This window comes from Opisthorchis viverrini, assembly GCF_000715545.1.
Source record: "Opisthorchis viverrini unplaced genomic scaffold opera_v5_35, whole genome shotgun sequence".
Taxonomy (NCBI): domain Eukaryota; kingdom Metazoa; phylum Platyhelminthes; class Trematoda; order Opisthorchiida; family Opisthorchiidae; genus Opisthorchis; species Opisthorchis viverrini.
In genome coordinates, this window is record NW_008751691.1 from 573,130 (window position 1) to 590,110 (window position 16,981).

General features: G+C 43.0%; 1 protein-coding gene across 1 annotated transcript; it reads right to left on the minus strand.

Moving 5' to 3' along the window:
* Positions 1–1,088: 1,088 nt before the first annotated feature.
* T265_02722 (hypothetical protein) lies at positions 1,089–9,380 on the minus strand (the record flags this gene model as incomplete). Its single annotated transcript, XM_009167037.1, has 3 exons — positions 1,089–1,190; positions 8,229–8,421; positions 9,139–9,380. 3 exons carry the CDS (start codon positions 9,378–9,380, stop codon positions 1,089–1,091), a joined length of 537 nt encoding a protein of 178 aa, XP_009165301.1.
* Positions 9,381–16,981: the final 7,601 nt, after the last annotated feature.

The window sequence follows — 16,981 nt, forward strand, 5'->3', positions numbered from 1 at the left end:
GTAGTGTGTGTGCTTATTGGCTGTCGGTCAGGTGACTGTTAGTCTGTTCGCCGGACTCAATTATCAACTTTCCAACGCTTCGTCACCAAACGAAGAGGCATTATCAGGTTTTTTCACCCACTCCGTTTGGTGACGAAACGTGTTTCAAGTTAATTGCCAATCTGTGCGAGTAGCAGATCAGCAACCAACAACGGGAAGCTATCTCGAGTTAGCTCCAAGATATGTTACAAACAAAATCTGAAATCAGACTAAGCTTCAAACAGGGGTTACGTACGAGGAAGCGAAAAGCAACCGAGCACACACAAACAACGAAATTCATCCTGTCTGAATCATTCGATCGAAATCTGCTGTTTTCTTGTAGTAATTCGCGAGATCCTGGAGAGGCGATTCGTCCAAAAGTGCGCCATGACAGTGCAGGGGACCACAGATAATCTGAGTGGACAGGTATGAAGCGAAACATTTGTAGGCAAGAAAATCCACGCTAGCTTCCCCGGATGTTTTTCAGTGTAGGATCAAACCGTCCAGACTACTTACGTTTTTGGCTGCTGAGAAGACCAAGCAAAATTCTCACGTCATAACTTTCCAAGTCTTGGTAGAGATTTCAAACATATTACCAGAAGTTATGATTGCGGACTAGTGTGCAGAACAAACGTGAAGAAGGGAGATGAAATCCTATAAACCCGTAGGGGAAGATGGCCCTCAGGGAAATGTGACCAACTGTGAGAAGGTTTGGATAAAATTCAAGTTCCAAACTTTTCACAGTGGACTAGGAGATTGAGGACGCGACAATACATGCCTCTGGTTGCAGCGTCACCCCAACTATAACCTCACATGGCAATAAAAAATCTGCTCAAAATAAAAAATCGTATCTTTACCACCCGATAATTGTCTGAAAGGCTGGTTCTGCGGTTTACAAATTCCGTTCATCTGAGCTTTAATTCTGTACTTTTAATTATCGAAAAACGCCTGGACAAATCACAAACGAGAGATTCGGCTGGGTTCCAGGCGAGTCTCTCGAAAAACCAAAATAGTTTGCAAATGAATGTATATTCGCTAATTTCGTGCAATTGGGTTTGTGCAATTTGGTTTCAAGTAAAACGTAAGGTTAATGGAAACCGAGGACTGCGTCTACCTGAGAAGCTCCAAGAGGGGCGAAACCGGTCGTGAGCTGTCGACGGATTTTCAGCAACCTTATGAGTAGTGTATTATAAATATAAACGCGCAACACTGTTATGGTTGTTGAACACTGGTCAACCATCTGCTTCGCCATTTTCTCCATCCGCTGGCCTGTCTCATCACCTTCATCTCAGTGGGTTTCTAAATACAGCAGTTAGGGTTTGCGAGACGAATATATTCAATCTAGGAACATTGGCCTTGCAATTCTATCCTGAGAGATTAGTTACTCTTAAGAATACAGATCTAATCGTTTTGGACTAAGTACGATCTAACTCGTAGCTAGTTTAATTATCTTTGCTCTTCCATTATCAGCTCATGGGATTTGTACACGCTGTTCAAAACATGTCGGCCTGGACGGTTATGAAGTCACTTCATGGGCCCAGGATTTCACAGAGCACAGTACTGGATTGCTTGCCAAGTTTAGACATGTATTGTACTCAAGCCTAAATGTCACACAACTCTCACGCAATCCAAACCAAAGTAAAGAAGCCATTCAACCACATAACCGAATGCCCAGTATTGATTTGATTTGTGAACAGGGTCAAACAAAACTGTAAGAAATCTGTATTTCTAAAGGCAGCTGGGTTCTCAGACCTCCAAGAGTTTATGTTGCGAGTGGTAGGCCAGCCCTACAGATCGATGTTCAGGCTGGGAGAATTTACAAGTTCCTTCCGTAAACACTGAAATTCTCAGCGCATTTCCCTGTCCTATGCAAGAAACGAAAATTATTTGGTCATCTTTTTTCAAGAGAATATCCCCGCGTTTCAAGAGTTCGGGTTTGTCAGGGATGTGTTTCAGTTCAGGAAGTCTAGTTTCAAATTCATAAGTGGAGTTTTAGTCCTAAATCGCAGTGAATCACGTCAAATTATTTGTTTACTCTGACGGAATGAACGTTTTTCTGCCCCTGAGTAGTGAGGACGCTCAACAATGCGGATAAAGCCACTGCTCTATTAGCATCACAGTGTGAATATATTTCAAGCACATTCACTAGAATATTTGAACTGGAGAACGTTGTGTCGGCAGAAGGAGCCCATTCCTTTCTCATCCGTATAATCCTATTTGATGAAAGGAATTTCAAAGCTCCCATTTTAGAATAAAACTAATATTTTCAGCAATAGAAATTCAACGATCTGGCTAAAAAAAATGCATCATATTTGATACATAAACACCGATAGTGAGCGGTTCGTTCGAGATAGCTCCTTATGGGTGATTTCGGGTCACTCAAAACAGTTTCAAGTGCTTTTCAGGGGTTTGCCAGAACAATCTATAAAGTATTAGTCATTCGGATTTTGAATCTGCAACCCACTTGGGTCATGGGTCATTACGTCTTTGTGCACATGATCAGGAAATGTATCCCCTGAGCTCAGGTCACTGTAACAAGCTGGCCAAATCACACAACATCAACGGAAGAGAGCCACTTCCCATCAGGTCGGACTCTACCAGTCGCTGCCACTTGCTATCGATTAGTGTCAGTGGCATCGGTAAAGCGCTGGATTATTAAACAGTCGGTTCATTGAAAAAGCTGAACCGAAACGCATAAAAATACATAAGACTTACCGGAAAAGATTTCGGAAGGATCCCAACAACTAAGACGCATCTCTGTTGACATAAACTGCCGAAGTCGGTTCTTTTTATCAGTTCCAAACGTAATCCATAATCTTTTCAGGTGTTTTAGGCGCGGGCAAACCTAATCCACAGATTCCCAGTACTTCGGGCAATCTCATTCACCATTCCATCGACTCTAGAGTGAAATGTAGTCATGTGGGCAGACAAATCACGTGGTCACGTATTGGCTCACTCGCTTCATCTATATGATCAAATATCTATTGGAACCATCCAATCTTCTCACATCACCGTCAAGCATTTAGCAAATCAAAGGAAAACTGATACTCCAGGAATGAGTGACCATTCCGTCTGAGTACCACTCACTCACGGAACCAATCAAAACGAGACCACGTGATGTGGTTTTTGCAGTTGAAAGATCAGTGGCACGATGTCCTGTCGAAGTAAGAGCTGACCATCCACCCATAGTCAAACCGCCGGCCGGAAGGTTGCGGGATCAAAACTTTGAGTTTCGTGATACTCACACTCGATGATTCCCAAAAAAGGTAGGAAAAAGCAGATATTCCTTCTCGGTGTTTCATTGCAGGTTGGCTTCATTGACGGGATAAACGCTCTGTTGCAAATAGCTAAATCTCCTCATAACCACGTCAAAGTGTAAAGTCCCAAAACAAGCAGTTCAAAAGTATAGCTGGAACTCGACGGATAGAGTTATGTAGTGCATATAAAACTCACCACACTTTCGGTGAACGGGGACTCGATAACATTTGCTTTGAAATGGCCCGTTTCACTGCATTCATCCATTTTTTAATGAAGATTTGCCTGATAGGACCAAACCTCGATCGATGGCTGCCGTTAACGTCATTTTTTCCGCAGGTGAGTGGATATCAGTTTGAAAGATCTCAAATTATTTCAAAGAATTAGTGGACTTTGTGATTATTTAGCAAATTCCCACTAACCAGAGCTGTGATATGAAAGACTGTCAGACAGCTACGATGGCACTTCACTAACGCCATGACAAAAATGACAACGTGGCACACGTTTGTTTGTCGAATCGAACCTCGACACTGGACATCAAAATACAGGAGAGTCTAAAGGAATTCATTAAATTTATGTGATTATTTAGCAAATTCCCACTAACCAGAGCTGTGATATGAAAGACTGTCAGACAGCTACGATGGCACTTCACTAACGCCATGACAAAAATGACAACGTGGCACACGTTTGTTTGTCGAATCGAACCTCGACACTGGACATCAAAATACAGGAGAGTCTAAAGGAATTCATTAAATTAAAAGAGCTTCAGTTTATGCTTTTTTTTTACAGACGTAAGGTTACTATGTTCGACAGCGGCTTCTAACTAAAACATCTGTTGATTCAGTCGCTTGGTTTGTTTCAAACTGCACACACCTTGCATTCCGATTCGAGACTTTTCTGGACATTATGTCGTGCCAACGCAACCTAGAACCTGGGTAGTCTATATTTGTCTTTAAACCACGTGTACTCAAGGTGCACAAGACATTGTTTACAACAACGTTGAACAGCGCTGCACAGCTGGTGTATTCCGAAAGTCTCGTATGGAGTTGAGAATGACAAAAAAAGCCAAACGTCGATAACAGTTGTTTCGGTTAAACTTCATCAATGGGATGACAACAGTATTGAAACTCACTGTCATGCAGTTGTGCATCGCAGTGTCCCACCCCCCTCTGTGCAAGTCTGGGCATTATCACAGATTTGGTGTACTTATCAAATGTATGGAAATCAGAGCACAGCGCAACATATATTTAAGGTGAACTAACGAGAGCTGTTCTAACCGGACCCCTCGTAAGCTAGTCGGCTACACATGCACGAGAGGAAAGGACACCAGTGTATCCATTCAATATCGATGTCCCTTCAGTAGGTGACAAAACGTTTGCAAACCAAGCATGGCGAGCAGGTTAGTGTTTACAGTGGAACACGGAGAAGGTACACCTGTCGGAAAAATCAAAGTTTTCTTCTATGCAGCTATCTCTGCTTCAGGAAATTCATCCAGGAACTAATGTGAAGACAAAACGTAATAGTGCTGAAGTTTGGTCTTGAAAAGCTATCGGACAGTTGACATTCACCATACTTTGTCTGTTTTTTGGAGGGTTTCACAGCACTATTCCTTCCAAAACTCGATACTTTCTGCATGTTTCAAAAGCGATTGTTAGAGAACTTTATGGAACCTTTACCACAAAAGCTTCTTTGATGTTTTGCCTCTTCTATCATTGAAAGATTCAGCTAGATGGCTTACACTCGTGTTCTACATGCTGTTAGTCATCAAAAAGGGAAAAGAACCCCGAAGCATTCTAATTTCTCATATTACTTTGCACACTTTGGTGGAGAGAGAATGAAGGTCATTTGCCCTACTAATAAAATCGTCATTTCTCTTGAACTGGCTTTTCGCACTGTGGACCTAAGATGACATCGTGTCAAGTGGGTGAAGCGTCTATCTATGCTCGGAAACGGCCTCCGCACTGTGGACCTAAGATGACATCGTGTCGAGTGGGGAGAAGTCTATCTCCGCTCGGAAACGGCCCAAAAACCAGACCTCTGGCCTATAAACACCTCCATACATACGCGAGCACAGATAGCGCAATTTGGTTTGGCTCGTGGCATCAAGCCCAAATGTAACCACCAAAAATACAAGCTTAGGACAAGTCTGAGGTTCGTCAAAACCTGTTGTTTCAAAACACGAGCCTATGCGCCTGCCTTTCACAGAGTCGAAACCCGCCACTTGGTGCTGTAGTGTCTCTTCGCGAGAAATTCACTGACCTTATTAGGATTTAGTGCAATTTGGTTTCAAGTAGCACATAAGGACGGAAACCTGGGAAACGCGCCTACCTGATGAGCCCCAAGAAGGGCGAAACCGGTCGTGGGCCCTTGATGAGTTTTCAGCAACCTTATGAGTAGTGCATTGCTCCAATTCGTGGGGGCATCAACCAGCAAGCCGAGGATCAAAGATGTCCCTAAGTAATCGATGTATTCTCAAACATGTCCCTTGTTGAGGGGTTTTGATGTAGCGATGTGCTCTACCAATAACGTTCTCTTTGCTGTGGGAAGGTGGCCAGTGGGAATTGCGACCTTTAAAAATTAATTTGCTTAGGTTCGTCATCCATCGTAATTGACTCTATTCTCTCTGGTTTTTGAACAGAGTTCAGTACCGTGTAAAAATACAACTGGAAATGCCCATTGGGTGCAACATCGACGTGCACTGATGCTAAGTCAGCGTAGTGGCAAGTCTTGTTTACAGTGCCCGTTTTCATCCGTACATACGTACCCAACTCGAAATTTGTTAGGTGTTATTGTACACGATGACTAATCCATATAAAGCCACGTTTGACAACTTCTCTGTGAAATAGTCAGTGCGGACGCTGAGTTGCACATCAGCTGACGATTTCACCGGTTGATCTGGTTTGGAGCACGTCAATGAAGATCGTTTCCAAGATCTACCATTGTTTACCTATCGGCTCGTGTTGTGACCAAATAATCGATTGCACCGAGTCACCGCTTGAAACCACTCGTTAAACCAATGACGCAATTCGTTTCCTCGTGGATTTTTTCGTGTGTAGTGGAAAATGCACTTTCCCGATTTACGTCACTTGTTTACGTTATTCTCTTTCATTTATTCGCATTCTTTTTACAGTATTATCATCGGTTGATAAGGTATCATACGATTTATTCTGTTTTATCTGATAATCTTGAAATCAAAGGTTTCACGTCCCATTGTGCTTTTTGCAAATACGAGTCACATGACTTCGGGACTGCACTGCGTTGACGGACCACTATCCAAAAGGAACGTAGCTCTGCCAATGATATCAAAACAGACAGTGAAAATGATTTAGATAAATCCTAGGCGGTCGGTTTATCAGTTGGCGTCAAAACGGAATGAGAATCGGAAACTTTCGAGATTAGGCCCACGCACCCCGCAAAAAAATAATAAACTTCCGTGTGATGAAGTGCCACCGCAAAAGATGGTCGCAAGATACGCACAGGTAGGATGGTTGTTCCAACAAAAGTCATCGATTTTTAACCTAATAAAAGTAAATTGAATTTTTATGGGCTGCTTGTAGGTATGATTTTTTAAATACCTATTAGAGCTGCTTGTTTGGCCACTGGGGGCGCGCGTTTTTAAAACAATTGGAACGTTTGTCCCTTCGTTCGTACCAAACGCCTCTGAACTTTTAAGTTTAAGGTCTACCAAATTTGCAACAAAGCCCGTTAGGTACTCGGTCTGAGCACCACGGCCCCATGATGAGAGAAGTTAACTGATAGCCCACTCGGCAAGTGGTCTTGTTAAAGTCAGACGCACAAAAGAGACAAAACGCAAGCGTCATCAGTAGCTCGTTCCGTAAAGTGAGATGAAGGCCGGTGGTTCGCATCTATTGAGGTATCTCCTACTCACGCTGATGACAGATAGAATTACAATACGTCCACATAAGCACGCACAACCAACAACCATTAGGCTCGAGACGACAAAACTTGTCCTGGACGTATGTTTTCTCCTGGTTTCTCGTTGGAAGTATCAAACAAACGTGTTGGCGTAGCGTTTTATGTCTAGAACCGCCATTCGGGATCATTGAACATTGCCCATAGTGTTCGCGGGACCTTATAAATCATTGAGTAGTGTTTTACCTTTGGGTTTCTTAAAACCTCAGACTTTCGTTTACTACCTCACAGTTCATGGCGTATAGAGTTACCCTACTGAGGAACGTCCATCTGCCAGTTATTGTCCATATATCTGCCTTAGAAACGAATATCGGATTGGATGCAACAAATGTCACTAGTAACCGGTTTGACGGCATCCTGAAAGATAGACGCTTCATTTCAAAATTTCTCTTAGGGAGGGATTACAGTTGTAAGCTTTAAGTCCTAGAGAGGCTCCGTATCAAAGCTAGTGTCCTCGGATTTACCCGTTTTACATTACACTTTCAAGTGAACAAGGGCTTCCATATATCTGCCTCAGAAACGACGATCGGATTGGATGCAACAAATGTCACTAGTAACCGGTTTGACGGCATCCTGAAAGATAGACGCTTCATTTCAAAATTTCTCTTAGGGAGGGATTACAGTTGTAAGCTTTAAGTCCTAGAGAGGCTCCGTATCAAAGCTAGTGTCCTCGGATTTACCCGTTTTACATTACACTTTCAAGTGAACAAGGGCTTCGCACATAAGAAAAGTGCCGCATTGACAATGAAACTGCGTTGCGACGCTACCCAGGTGTATAATGAGCTGGAAAGTAAACGATTTCAAGGACAGTGCAGGCTGGAATTTTTTTGAACTACTGAAGTCAGACTGCCTCCCGAGGAGCGATCTGTCTGGTCACGGAACTTTAAAACTGCATTCCGTAGTCAGTATGACTTCCGCACAATGTTTACAAAGTTGAAACACCAGATTTGCGCCAAGGTCACATTTTCACACGTAAATTTCTTTCATGTATCGGGTTGTCATCCTTCAAAAGAAATATTGACATTCTGGTAATAATAATAATAATAATAATAATAATAATAATCGTTCAGCTGTAGCGCCCTTTCAGTGCCTAGCTGCCATGCCACCCGAAGCAAGCACGAGAGCTGGGATACTCTCAGGTTGCCCAAGCCTAGACAGGGGAAGTCGAGTGGTGGAGGTCGGGTTCGAACCACGGACCTTCGGACATTCTGATAGCTGAAAACTTAATCAATTACCAGCAATAAAACGTAAAACGATCTAGCTTCATCGACTGTATAAAAATCAACGATGCTATGGGCTCTCCAGATTGAAAAACTCCTCGTCATTTCGATACAGCCTTGAAAAATGGCTTCATTTATCCGATGTACTCCAATATTACCGCTTAGTTTTGATCTTTATTTCAACATTGTTTGACACACACACACACATAATCCAGACAGAGTCCGGTGGATTTTTTCCACTCCCTCTCTTTCTGTCCAAATAAGAGGCAAAACATTTGACACCGTAATGTATTTCTGCCGAGAGTAAGCGCCAAATCACTACAAAGGGAAATGTGTTTCACATGATTAATCATGCAGAAACTATGAAAAGCCCGATAATTTATCATTGTCAATGCACCCCCCTTATTGTCTCATGGCGTCCGTGAATCGGGTAGAGATAAATAATATAGTGTAACGAAGAGACATGACGCAGCGTTTGCCAGAAAAGTTATTCGTCCAAGTTATGACTGAGCTGTTGCGTTGACTTGAACAGACTACCCGTAGTTGTTTTTCGAGAACACGCGTAATTCTGGTTCAGTCAAACGTGAAAAATGACCGTAAAAGTACAAATCGTTCTCGAGAAATAGGCTCATTTGGTTTTCACGAGAGACTCAACTGAATCTCTTGTTTGCGATATTCTGCAACTGAATGTGCTGCACACAGGCCGCCTCACGATTCAGTTGGCATGATATTCGAGATATCGCAGTAGATTTTCATAAAGGAAACCAAATTGATTTGCAAATAAGTGTATTTCTCAAAAGCAGTGCAATTTGGGTTCAAGTATATCATAAGGTCGATGGAAACTCGGGGACTGCACCTACCTGACGAGCCCCAAGAAGAGCGAAACCGGTCATGCGCTGTCGAAGAGTTTTCAGCAACCTTGTGAGTAGTTTCCTTTATACAGATCGTTCTCATAATGATTCACCCACTTGCACCAACCGAATGTAGCGAGCCAGTTTCATCAGCTTTGAATGTGCGAAGCCATCAAAAGGTTGCTTGGTTAATTCGATAAATCTAGCCTGCCATCAGGAAATCCATGGCAGTCGAAGTGGAACCAGAACACGAACAAACAGGAAGAAAGCTCTCCACCGGAATATACGAACATAAGCTCACCACAAAAAGATAATAGATTTTTTCTCATCTTCTTGCGCCACAAGGATCAGGAAAGACACGAGTTCGACTGGAGTGGCGTTCGCGTATTGGCTCAAGTGAGAACGAAGAAAAAACGCGAACTAATGGAAGCGTGATACTCCACCAAAGAAGCTATCAAGTATATTGAAATTGACCGCTAAGAGCAATGGAACGCAAAGACTATTTAGCCCCGAACTGCGCAAGTAACCGGACGAGGAACTTGTGAAAAGAAGCAGGTGGGTCTAATCTAAACGGACACATCATTTGGATAGGAGGAAGCCCCAATTAACAAACCAACGTGCCAAGATAACGGGCAGACGCAAGGACGCCAGTCAATACAATGGAGGAAACAGGGAGGTTCAGCCAGCCATTCGCTCTTGAAAAAAAATCAGACTAAACCAACGTGCCAAGATAACGGGCAGACGTAAGGACGCCAGGCGATACAATGAAGGAAACAGGGAAGTTCAGCCAGCCATTAGCTCTTGAAAAAAAATCAGACCGCAACGCAATGCAAATCAAAAAGTGAGCCAGTCGGGGGAGGAGCTACTAAAGATAGAAGCCATTGAGATGACCAATCGAATCGAAGGAACGCGAAACACAGTGCAACAAAAATAACAAACGGACTAACATATTCACGAAAAACGCTGTCACTCAACTAGCCAATCACGTTAAGAGAAAACAAATACCCTTCAAACACTATATAAACGCACGCAGCCAGCCAGGAGGTACTCACCCAACTGCGCACTGATAATGTCTTCCCGTATAGGGACGAAAAGCTTGCAAGTCAATTGCCAAGCTCGGGGAACAGATCAACAGCCAATCATTTTTGCTGTTCATGTCTGACGTTAAGTAGCGTTTTCTAACACCAAAAGTCGTGAGGGTTCAAAAACTGTTCATTTGATGTGTGATTCTTGTCATTTCAATGGCGGTAACGTATTTTTGGCTAAATCTTCCAGCACGTTTTTCTACCTGCTCAAACTGTGATTGTGCAGGTGATGGACGATGGTTATGTTGACAGTAAGGACGGCTGATATTCTTCGGTCAGGGATGGAAAGAAATATGTTAGGGTAACAGAGTTGCAGGGAAAGGAACGATCCTTATTTTTACCATGTAACGTCTTAGAAAGACCGGATAGTCGGGTAGTTCACGATGATGACTCAGTAGTTCTTGAGATGGATATCGCTTCATTGTACCATAACATCCAACCGTCGAAAGGAAGTCCTGTCTTCACTCTTGCTTAGAAACACGTGTAACGACAAGGACACAAATGAGACTAAAGATGCTGGTCGTTTTGAAACAGTAATGGGAAAGTAAACACGGACAATACATTCAGCGAAGTTATTCGGCACCGGCAAGTGACATCATGAATTTGTCGCTTTACATTCCATCCCAATAATCTTTATATCAGTTCATCCTACTAAACTAAAACAATGTAATCGTTCATCACAACCAGGGGGGTTACGGGGTCGTCGTTTGATGACTCGGGCACACCAATCACATCGCTCAAGTGTGAACAAGTCCGCCTGTTCAGATGTGATAATGCAGATGCGTCCAACGTGCGTTGGCGGATTAGTGGTTACACGCTCGCCTCGCATGTCAGATGTCCGGGGTTCAAACCAGGCACAGCCATTGAATATGCACTGTTGATGAGCTCCAAAAGAGCGGAACTCGAGTCCAGTGCTTCCCTTTGGTGTGGACTCACCGGAATAACTACGCCAGAACAAGAACACGGCCGTTCAAACGAGAGTGGTGTGACTACAAACAAAATACCTACCTACCCAAAACTGCAAACGATTTGAATTCTTTGATTGTTTGAATGTTCCGTCCATCGTCTACCAACAACTACTCCAACCGTTGCGCTGTGAGTACTAAAACCGTCCTACAACAAGTCAGTTTTAATTTTGATGCGGAACTTGCATCCACTTTCCAGTTCAACGCAATTTGGTACATTATGTGCTCTTGTTACCTTGTCTGGATAATCCGTAGGACTGAAGCACAGGTTTCGAGGACTCGAATTCACCGTAGAACTGTTGTGTCTCCAATACCTGCAACTTTCGTCAAATTTAAAGGAGTATCTTTCCAGTGGGAAGTTGGTTTCGAAATTCGCTACTTTTTGAGTCGTGGTATTCGTCTCGAAACCTCGAATCGTTCTGTCTGTCTCGATAAATACGCTGATTGGTTTACGAATTCGTTTTTTTACTGGAGACTCACCTTGAACGCGGCTGAATCCCTCGTTTATCATGCCGAAGAGTTTTCAGCAACCTTGTGAGTAGTATATTGCGTCTAAACGCCGTTCCTGTTTTTCAATCAAGAAAGGTCAATCAAATTCGATCATCCCACAGAAAAGGTAACAATGGGGACAGTGGACCACACTAAAAAGAATGACATGCTTTGTGTGGCTTTAAAGTTCAATCCACCGTACGGAGTATGGAATGTCGATATTTACATATGGGTTTTTTTACTGGAGACTCGCCTTGAACGCGGCTGAATCCCTCGTTTATCATGCCGAAGAGTTTCCAGCAACCTTGTGAGTAGTATATTGCGTTTAAACGCCGTTCCTGTTTTCAATCAAGAAAGGTCAATCAAATTCGATCATCCCACAGAAAAGGTAACAATGGGGACAGTGGACCACACTAAAAAGAATGACATGCTTTGTGTGGCTTTAAAGTTCAATCCACCGTACGGAGTATGGAATGTCGATATTTACATATGGCGAAATTTAGATAAATTTCATTCGTAAAATGAGTAGACGACAAAAAGTGGAAATGCTTTTGTCTGGCAAATGTCAATTTTGGACTGGGTGCGCATTTGAACTAGCGTAACGGTGATACTACTTGCTGAGGGGCATGCGAGCAGTATGTTTTCTCGTAAATCCGCTTCGTATTTCTTGAAAATTGAGATCTATTACGGAACTTGTGGAGTCGCATTTGCTTGCAGTTGAGCAGTAATCAAAGAATATCCAGGAAAGTTCAGGAAGACGCGTTCAAGGAAAAGATGGATATTCAGTTCGTGTAAACAAGGTGCATATGAGCGTTTTGCTTTCCTGTCCAATAGTCTGTGACCAGTCAGTTGGGATTTTCCAATAAATAACTCCGCAGCGAAGGCCTTCCTTTCACTGATGGACAAGCCAACTCCTAACTGAATTACTGTATGTGAAACTCTGGATTCACACTTAGGTATAAATTCAGACTCAGTATGGTATTGCGGCCACTATGCAGAGTTCCAGAAGCCAAGAATTATTGGAAGTGGTCAAAATTTTGTTAGGTAGCAACGGTCGAAGGTGATTTTTCCATGCGGTGCGCGCGTAATTAAATAGGTAGGAAGTCTAACCAGAGTCAGACACTAACCAAAAAGTCCGATGAAATTTGAACGAAACCTTTCGAAACTACTCACTTTCTGCGTAGAGCTCGTCCTGCATGCAGATGTCAATAAGGGTGTTCTCTTCGGAAAGTCCAGCTCGCCTAGAGGTTTTTCGTGACCGCGAAATAGCTCCTCAAATGTTATTGATCTGACTAGTTGCGTAGATTTCTTCCAGTGCTGGTTTCCACTTGATTTAAGCTGTCAAGCAAACTCCATTGAAAGTTTTCCAATGTTAATTGGGTCTAATTTTTGCGTACCCCATTAGCGACCACTCGTTTGCGTCCAGCTTCTTTGTATATGAGGCCTAAAATACCGGCTAATCCGAGTCAGTTCTCGTCAGTACAAGTTCACTGATGGCGCTGTCTGCTTCGTCAAGTATACACCAACGGAGATGAAGAGTACAAAGTGAAGGTCACATAAAAGTAGGGAGCCTCCTCTCAGGAAAATACTCGTCTGTTTGTGAAAGCAGAAAGTACTTTCAGCTCGTTTCTGGGTGGTTTACTTCATAGACACTGTGAAGGATTTCTCTTCGTCAAAAAACGCACCAGTAACAGGGGGCCTCCTCAAATATCCGCACAACGAGGTACTTCGATGATACGGTGCTTGTTGACACCACTTGTAGCCGAAAGGTTCAGTCTTCCAAAACTTGCAGAGTCCGAATCTCCCCGGCGATTCGTGAAATGATTCCCAAAAAAGTTGTTTAGCTCCTCTCGGTTTTTCAGCGGAGACTGACTCCATACACAGGATTAGATCGCGATTGAGTGTTGTGTATTTTCGACCACTTCCTCCTTTCCTCGTCATGTGTTTCCAGCAAGAGTTTCCATTTTTTACCATGTGATACGTGTAGTTCAGCTTGTCCTGTCTCTCAAAACAGGGTGTTATTTCAGAAACGGGTTTTTCAGCTTAGCATTCTAAACAGGAGCCTGCAATTGAGGCAACTGTCTCCCGCTCCCCGTGAAACAGCCGAAGAGGTAGGGGGCTGCATCGTGTACAAGTAATGTTGACATTAGTGCTTCCAATTTGCTTAGTGTCACGTTCACCTCCATTCCTTGGTTGGGCATGTCTTATTCAAATCAATTTGAAAGCGTCGATCGAACGGTCTGGTCATCACGAGATTCGTATGCAAGAACCGTGACCATGTACGCACATTATGCACACACACCGACCGTACATGCACATCTTTGTTGCAAAATCACAGCTGACATTGTATCATCTTGTCAAAGTAAAGTTGCGGTTCGCTTCTACCAGTTCCCGCAATCGAAATGTTTTACATACAAGCCGCCAAACCAAATTAGTTACAGACGGCCGATGGACCATCATCGCACGGTATGATGGTACCATTTCAACTCCGGGAGGAGGGAGCAGTTCTCTAACTGGTCTGTTCGCGCGGCAGCTGTTGCAAGATATCACACACTTATGCGCATGTGTTGGAGTTCGCTTTCGTTATCGACAATTTGTAAGATAGACTTTAATAATCAAAGACAGTAATGGGTTCCGAATAATGTTTGCGTGACACCGAATAGAGGTCGGACGAAACGGTATGAATGTGTGTACCCGTTATACCAGACAGCAAAACATCCGCAGAAATACCGTGCACTTTAGAACAATGGTGTCAAACTTGTTATATTCGACCTCAAATGCGTAAATAGGATGCGATATTGAGAGTGCGTTCTACTAAACAAAACAAAGATGCGAGTATCCCGCAACATCCGATTCAGCAACCTTGTATGTGCAAATTGCCTAATTATGATCGCATGCTAAATATTCAGCCGCTTAGCTGTTCGCTGAATTCGCCAAGATTCACAGACGAATCTGATTAGTGACCAAATTGTGATTGCCTGACAATGTTACAGATCCAGTGTAAACGTAGCGCGACGATTTGTTGTGAAAATTAAGCATTCTCCAGAGAACTAAGAGGAGCACTTAGGGTGTACTACAACTGAATGTGCTGCACACAGGCCGACTCATGGCTCATCAGGTAGGCGCAGTCCCCGAGTTTCCGTCAACCTTATGTTCCACTTGAACACAAATTGGACAAGAAATTTAGTTGAGTTTCTGGTGAAAATAAAATTGATTTGCAAATGAGTGCATTTCTCGTAAACAATTTAATTCGGGTTCAAGTAGAACATAAGGTTGATGGAAACTCGGGGACTGCGCCTACCTGATGAGCCCCAAGAAGGGCAAAACCGGTCGTGGGCTGTCGAAGAGTTTTCAGCAACCTTGTGAGTAGTTTCCTTTATGAAGCACTTGGGTTAAATTTGCACTGGGCAAATTTGCGACATGGGTCATTTTGACCACTTTGACAGAAAAACAAGTGACCTGGTAATCCCAAAGTTAAAACGACCTACGCGTATATAGTCGTGGTATCGAAGTATTTCGCGGGAACCGCATAAGTGGTTTTCCCAACTATTTGAAATGACAGATGCATCTGGGATCTGCACGAGAGAAGCCTAACATCGTGAGCAAAATGAGCAGCAATCACGTGGTTATTTCACTTAAGTAAAACATCGTCTGACCGAATTTCGGAATTCAAAAACACACGTGCCATGAATAGCGAATTTCGAGTGCAAATTTCAGCACTCTTTGCGTACAATCCCATCCGTTTAATTTCAAACGGTTGATTGGCACAGTGTTGAAACTTTCGCAGATGCCTTATTGTGCACGGCTAAGCAACGTTTGGAAAGAGAACAGTTCTCTCCAGACACCTGAGACCTTAGGGCCTTCGTAAAAATGCTGTCTCATAGCTGGGAGTCATTCCTATGAATCAGTAGTATGCTTTCCTATAGCTCAGAAAAAACTGACGTGAAGTAGCGTATCTCCTTAAATTTTCCCATAGCTAACATTAAGCCGTCTCGCCAAAAAGAAATAGAGATAGAAAGACAGCTTAAATCTTCAGTCTTCCGCTGTTTAACGAATTTGTCGGTGCTTGAAAATCGCCCTTGGCGGTCATGAAAAGACACTCAGTTAATACGCAAAGTGAGACTGACCCATCGTCAATCTCTCCTACAGCGTGCTGAAGTCTATCCAAAACACCCGGTTCATATTCCTCTGGACAGATATTGATTTCTTGCTTATGTTCCTCCAGCAAATTTATACCTATAACGTGTCTCAACCTTGAGAAAAGTGGCACTTCCCAAAGTGATCACTTGTGGTGCTGGCTACCACACTGGTCAGAAGTTGTACTTGTTTGTGACGGCTGGAGTTTTGACTGCGGAACCTTTAGACGGAGTGTGATGTTTCATCTAGCGAGAAAATATTGATCCTAGATGTTACATTTGTAAGCGTTCCGCAACGTGAGTTCAGTAGGTTTCATGACACCTGTGGTCTTCAGCTTTATTATCGAGGCATTACTTTAAAGAGAAACTTTGTATTGACTTCATGGCGTTTTTGGCGTTATTGTTCAATGGATATTTTTAACAACAACGGATAGACCTGTACCTAAAAGATACTTTTCAATACATAAATGATCGATCTGCTCTCCTAAAACAACAAGATTCAAAGGTGAGTGATTTGTTTTATTAGGAGTAGTGTTCCTCATCAAAGGTGCTCCTTTGAAAGGCAGCATTGCGTTTCGTTCGGATAGATTTATTCAACTAGATCTATTCTTGATTATTCTACTGAGTGTTCCGACATCATCTGGGGGAGTAGTCTCACATACAAACTAACTGAATGATGTTGGTTCCGTGATTATACCTGTGCATTCCTGGACTGAATCTGCCTCCTTAGAGCAGCACGCTGATGTTGGTTATTCCACAGAACACTAGACTTCTAACAACTTTTAACATGAACAAAAGTCAAAGGGGGGACCTTTGAACTACATAGGATGAGACTGCAAGTACAAGGAATGACACCAACCTCAAAAAAAAAATTAGACAGACATTTCCAATGCTACTTTTATATGGTACACGCTTCATTGCGCCTGACGGACTGACAGATAGTTGGTGCGGAATGCTTCGTGCCGTCGAGATAAAATTCGGGATTCAGGCGGGCTGAAGTGACAACCTAAAAATGGTGGGCAGATCGAT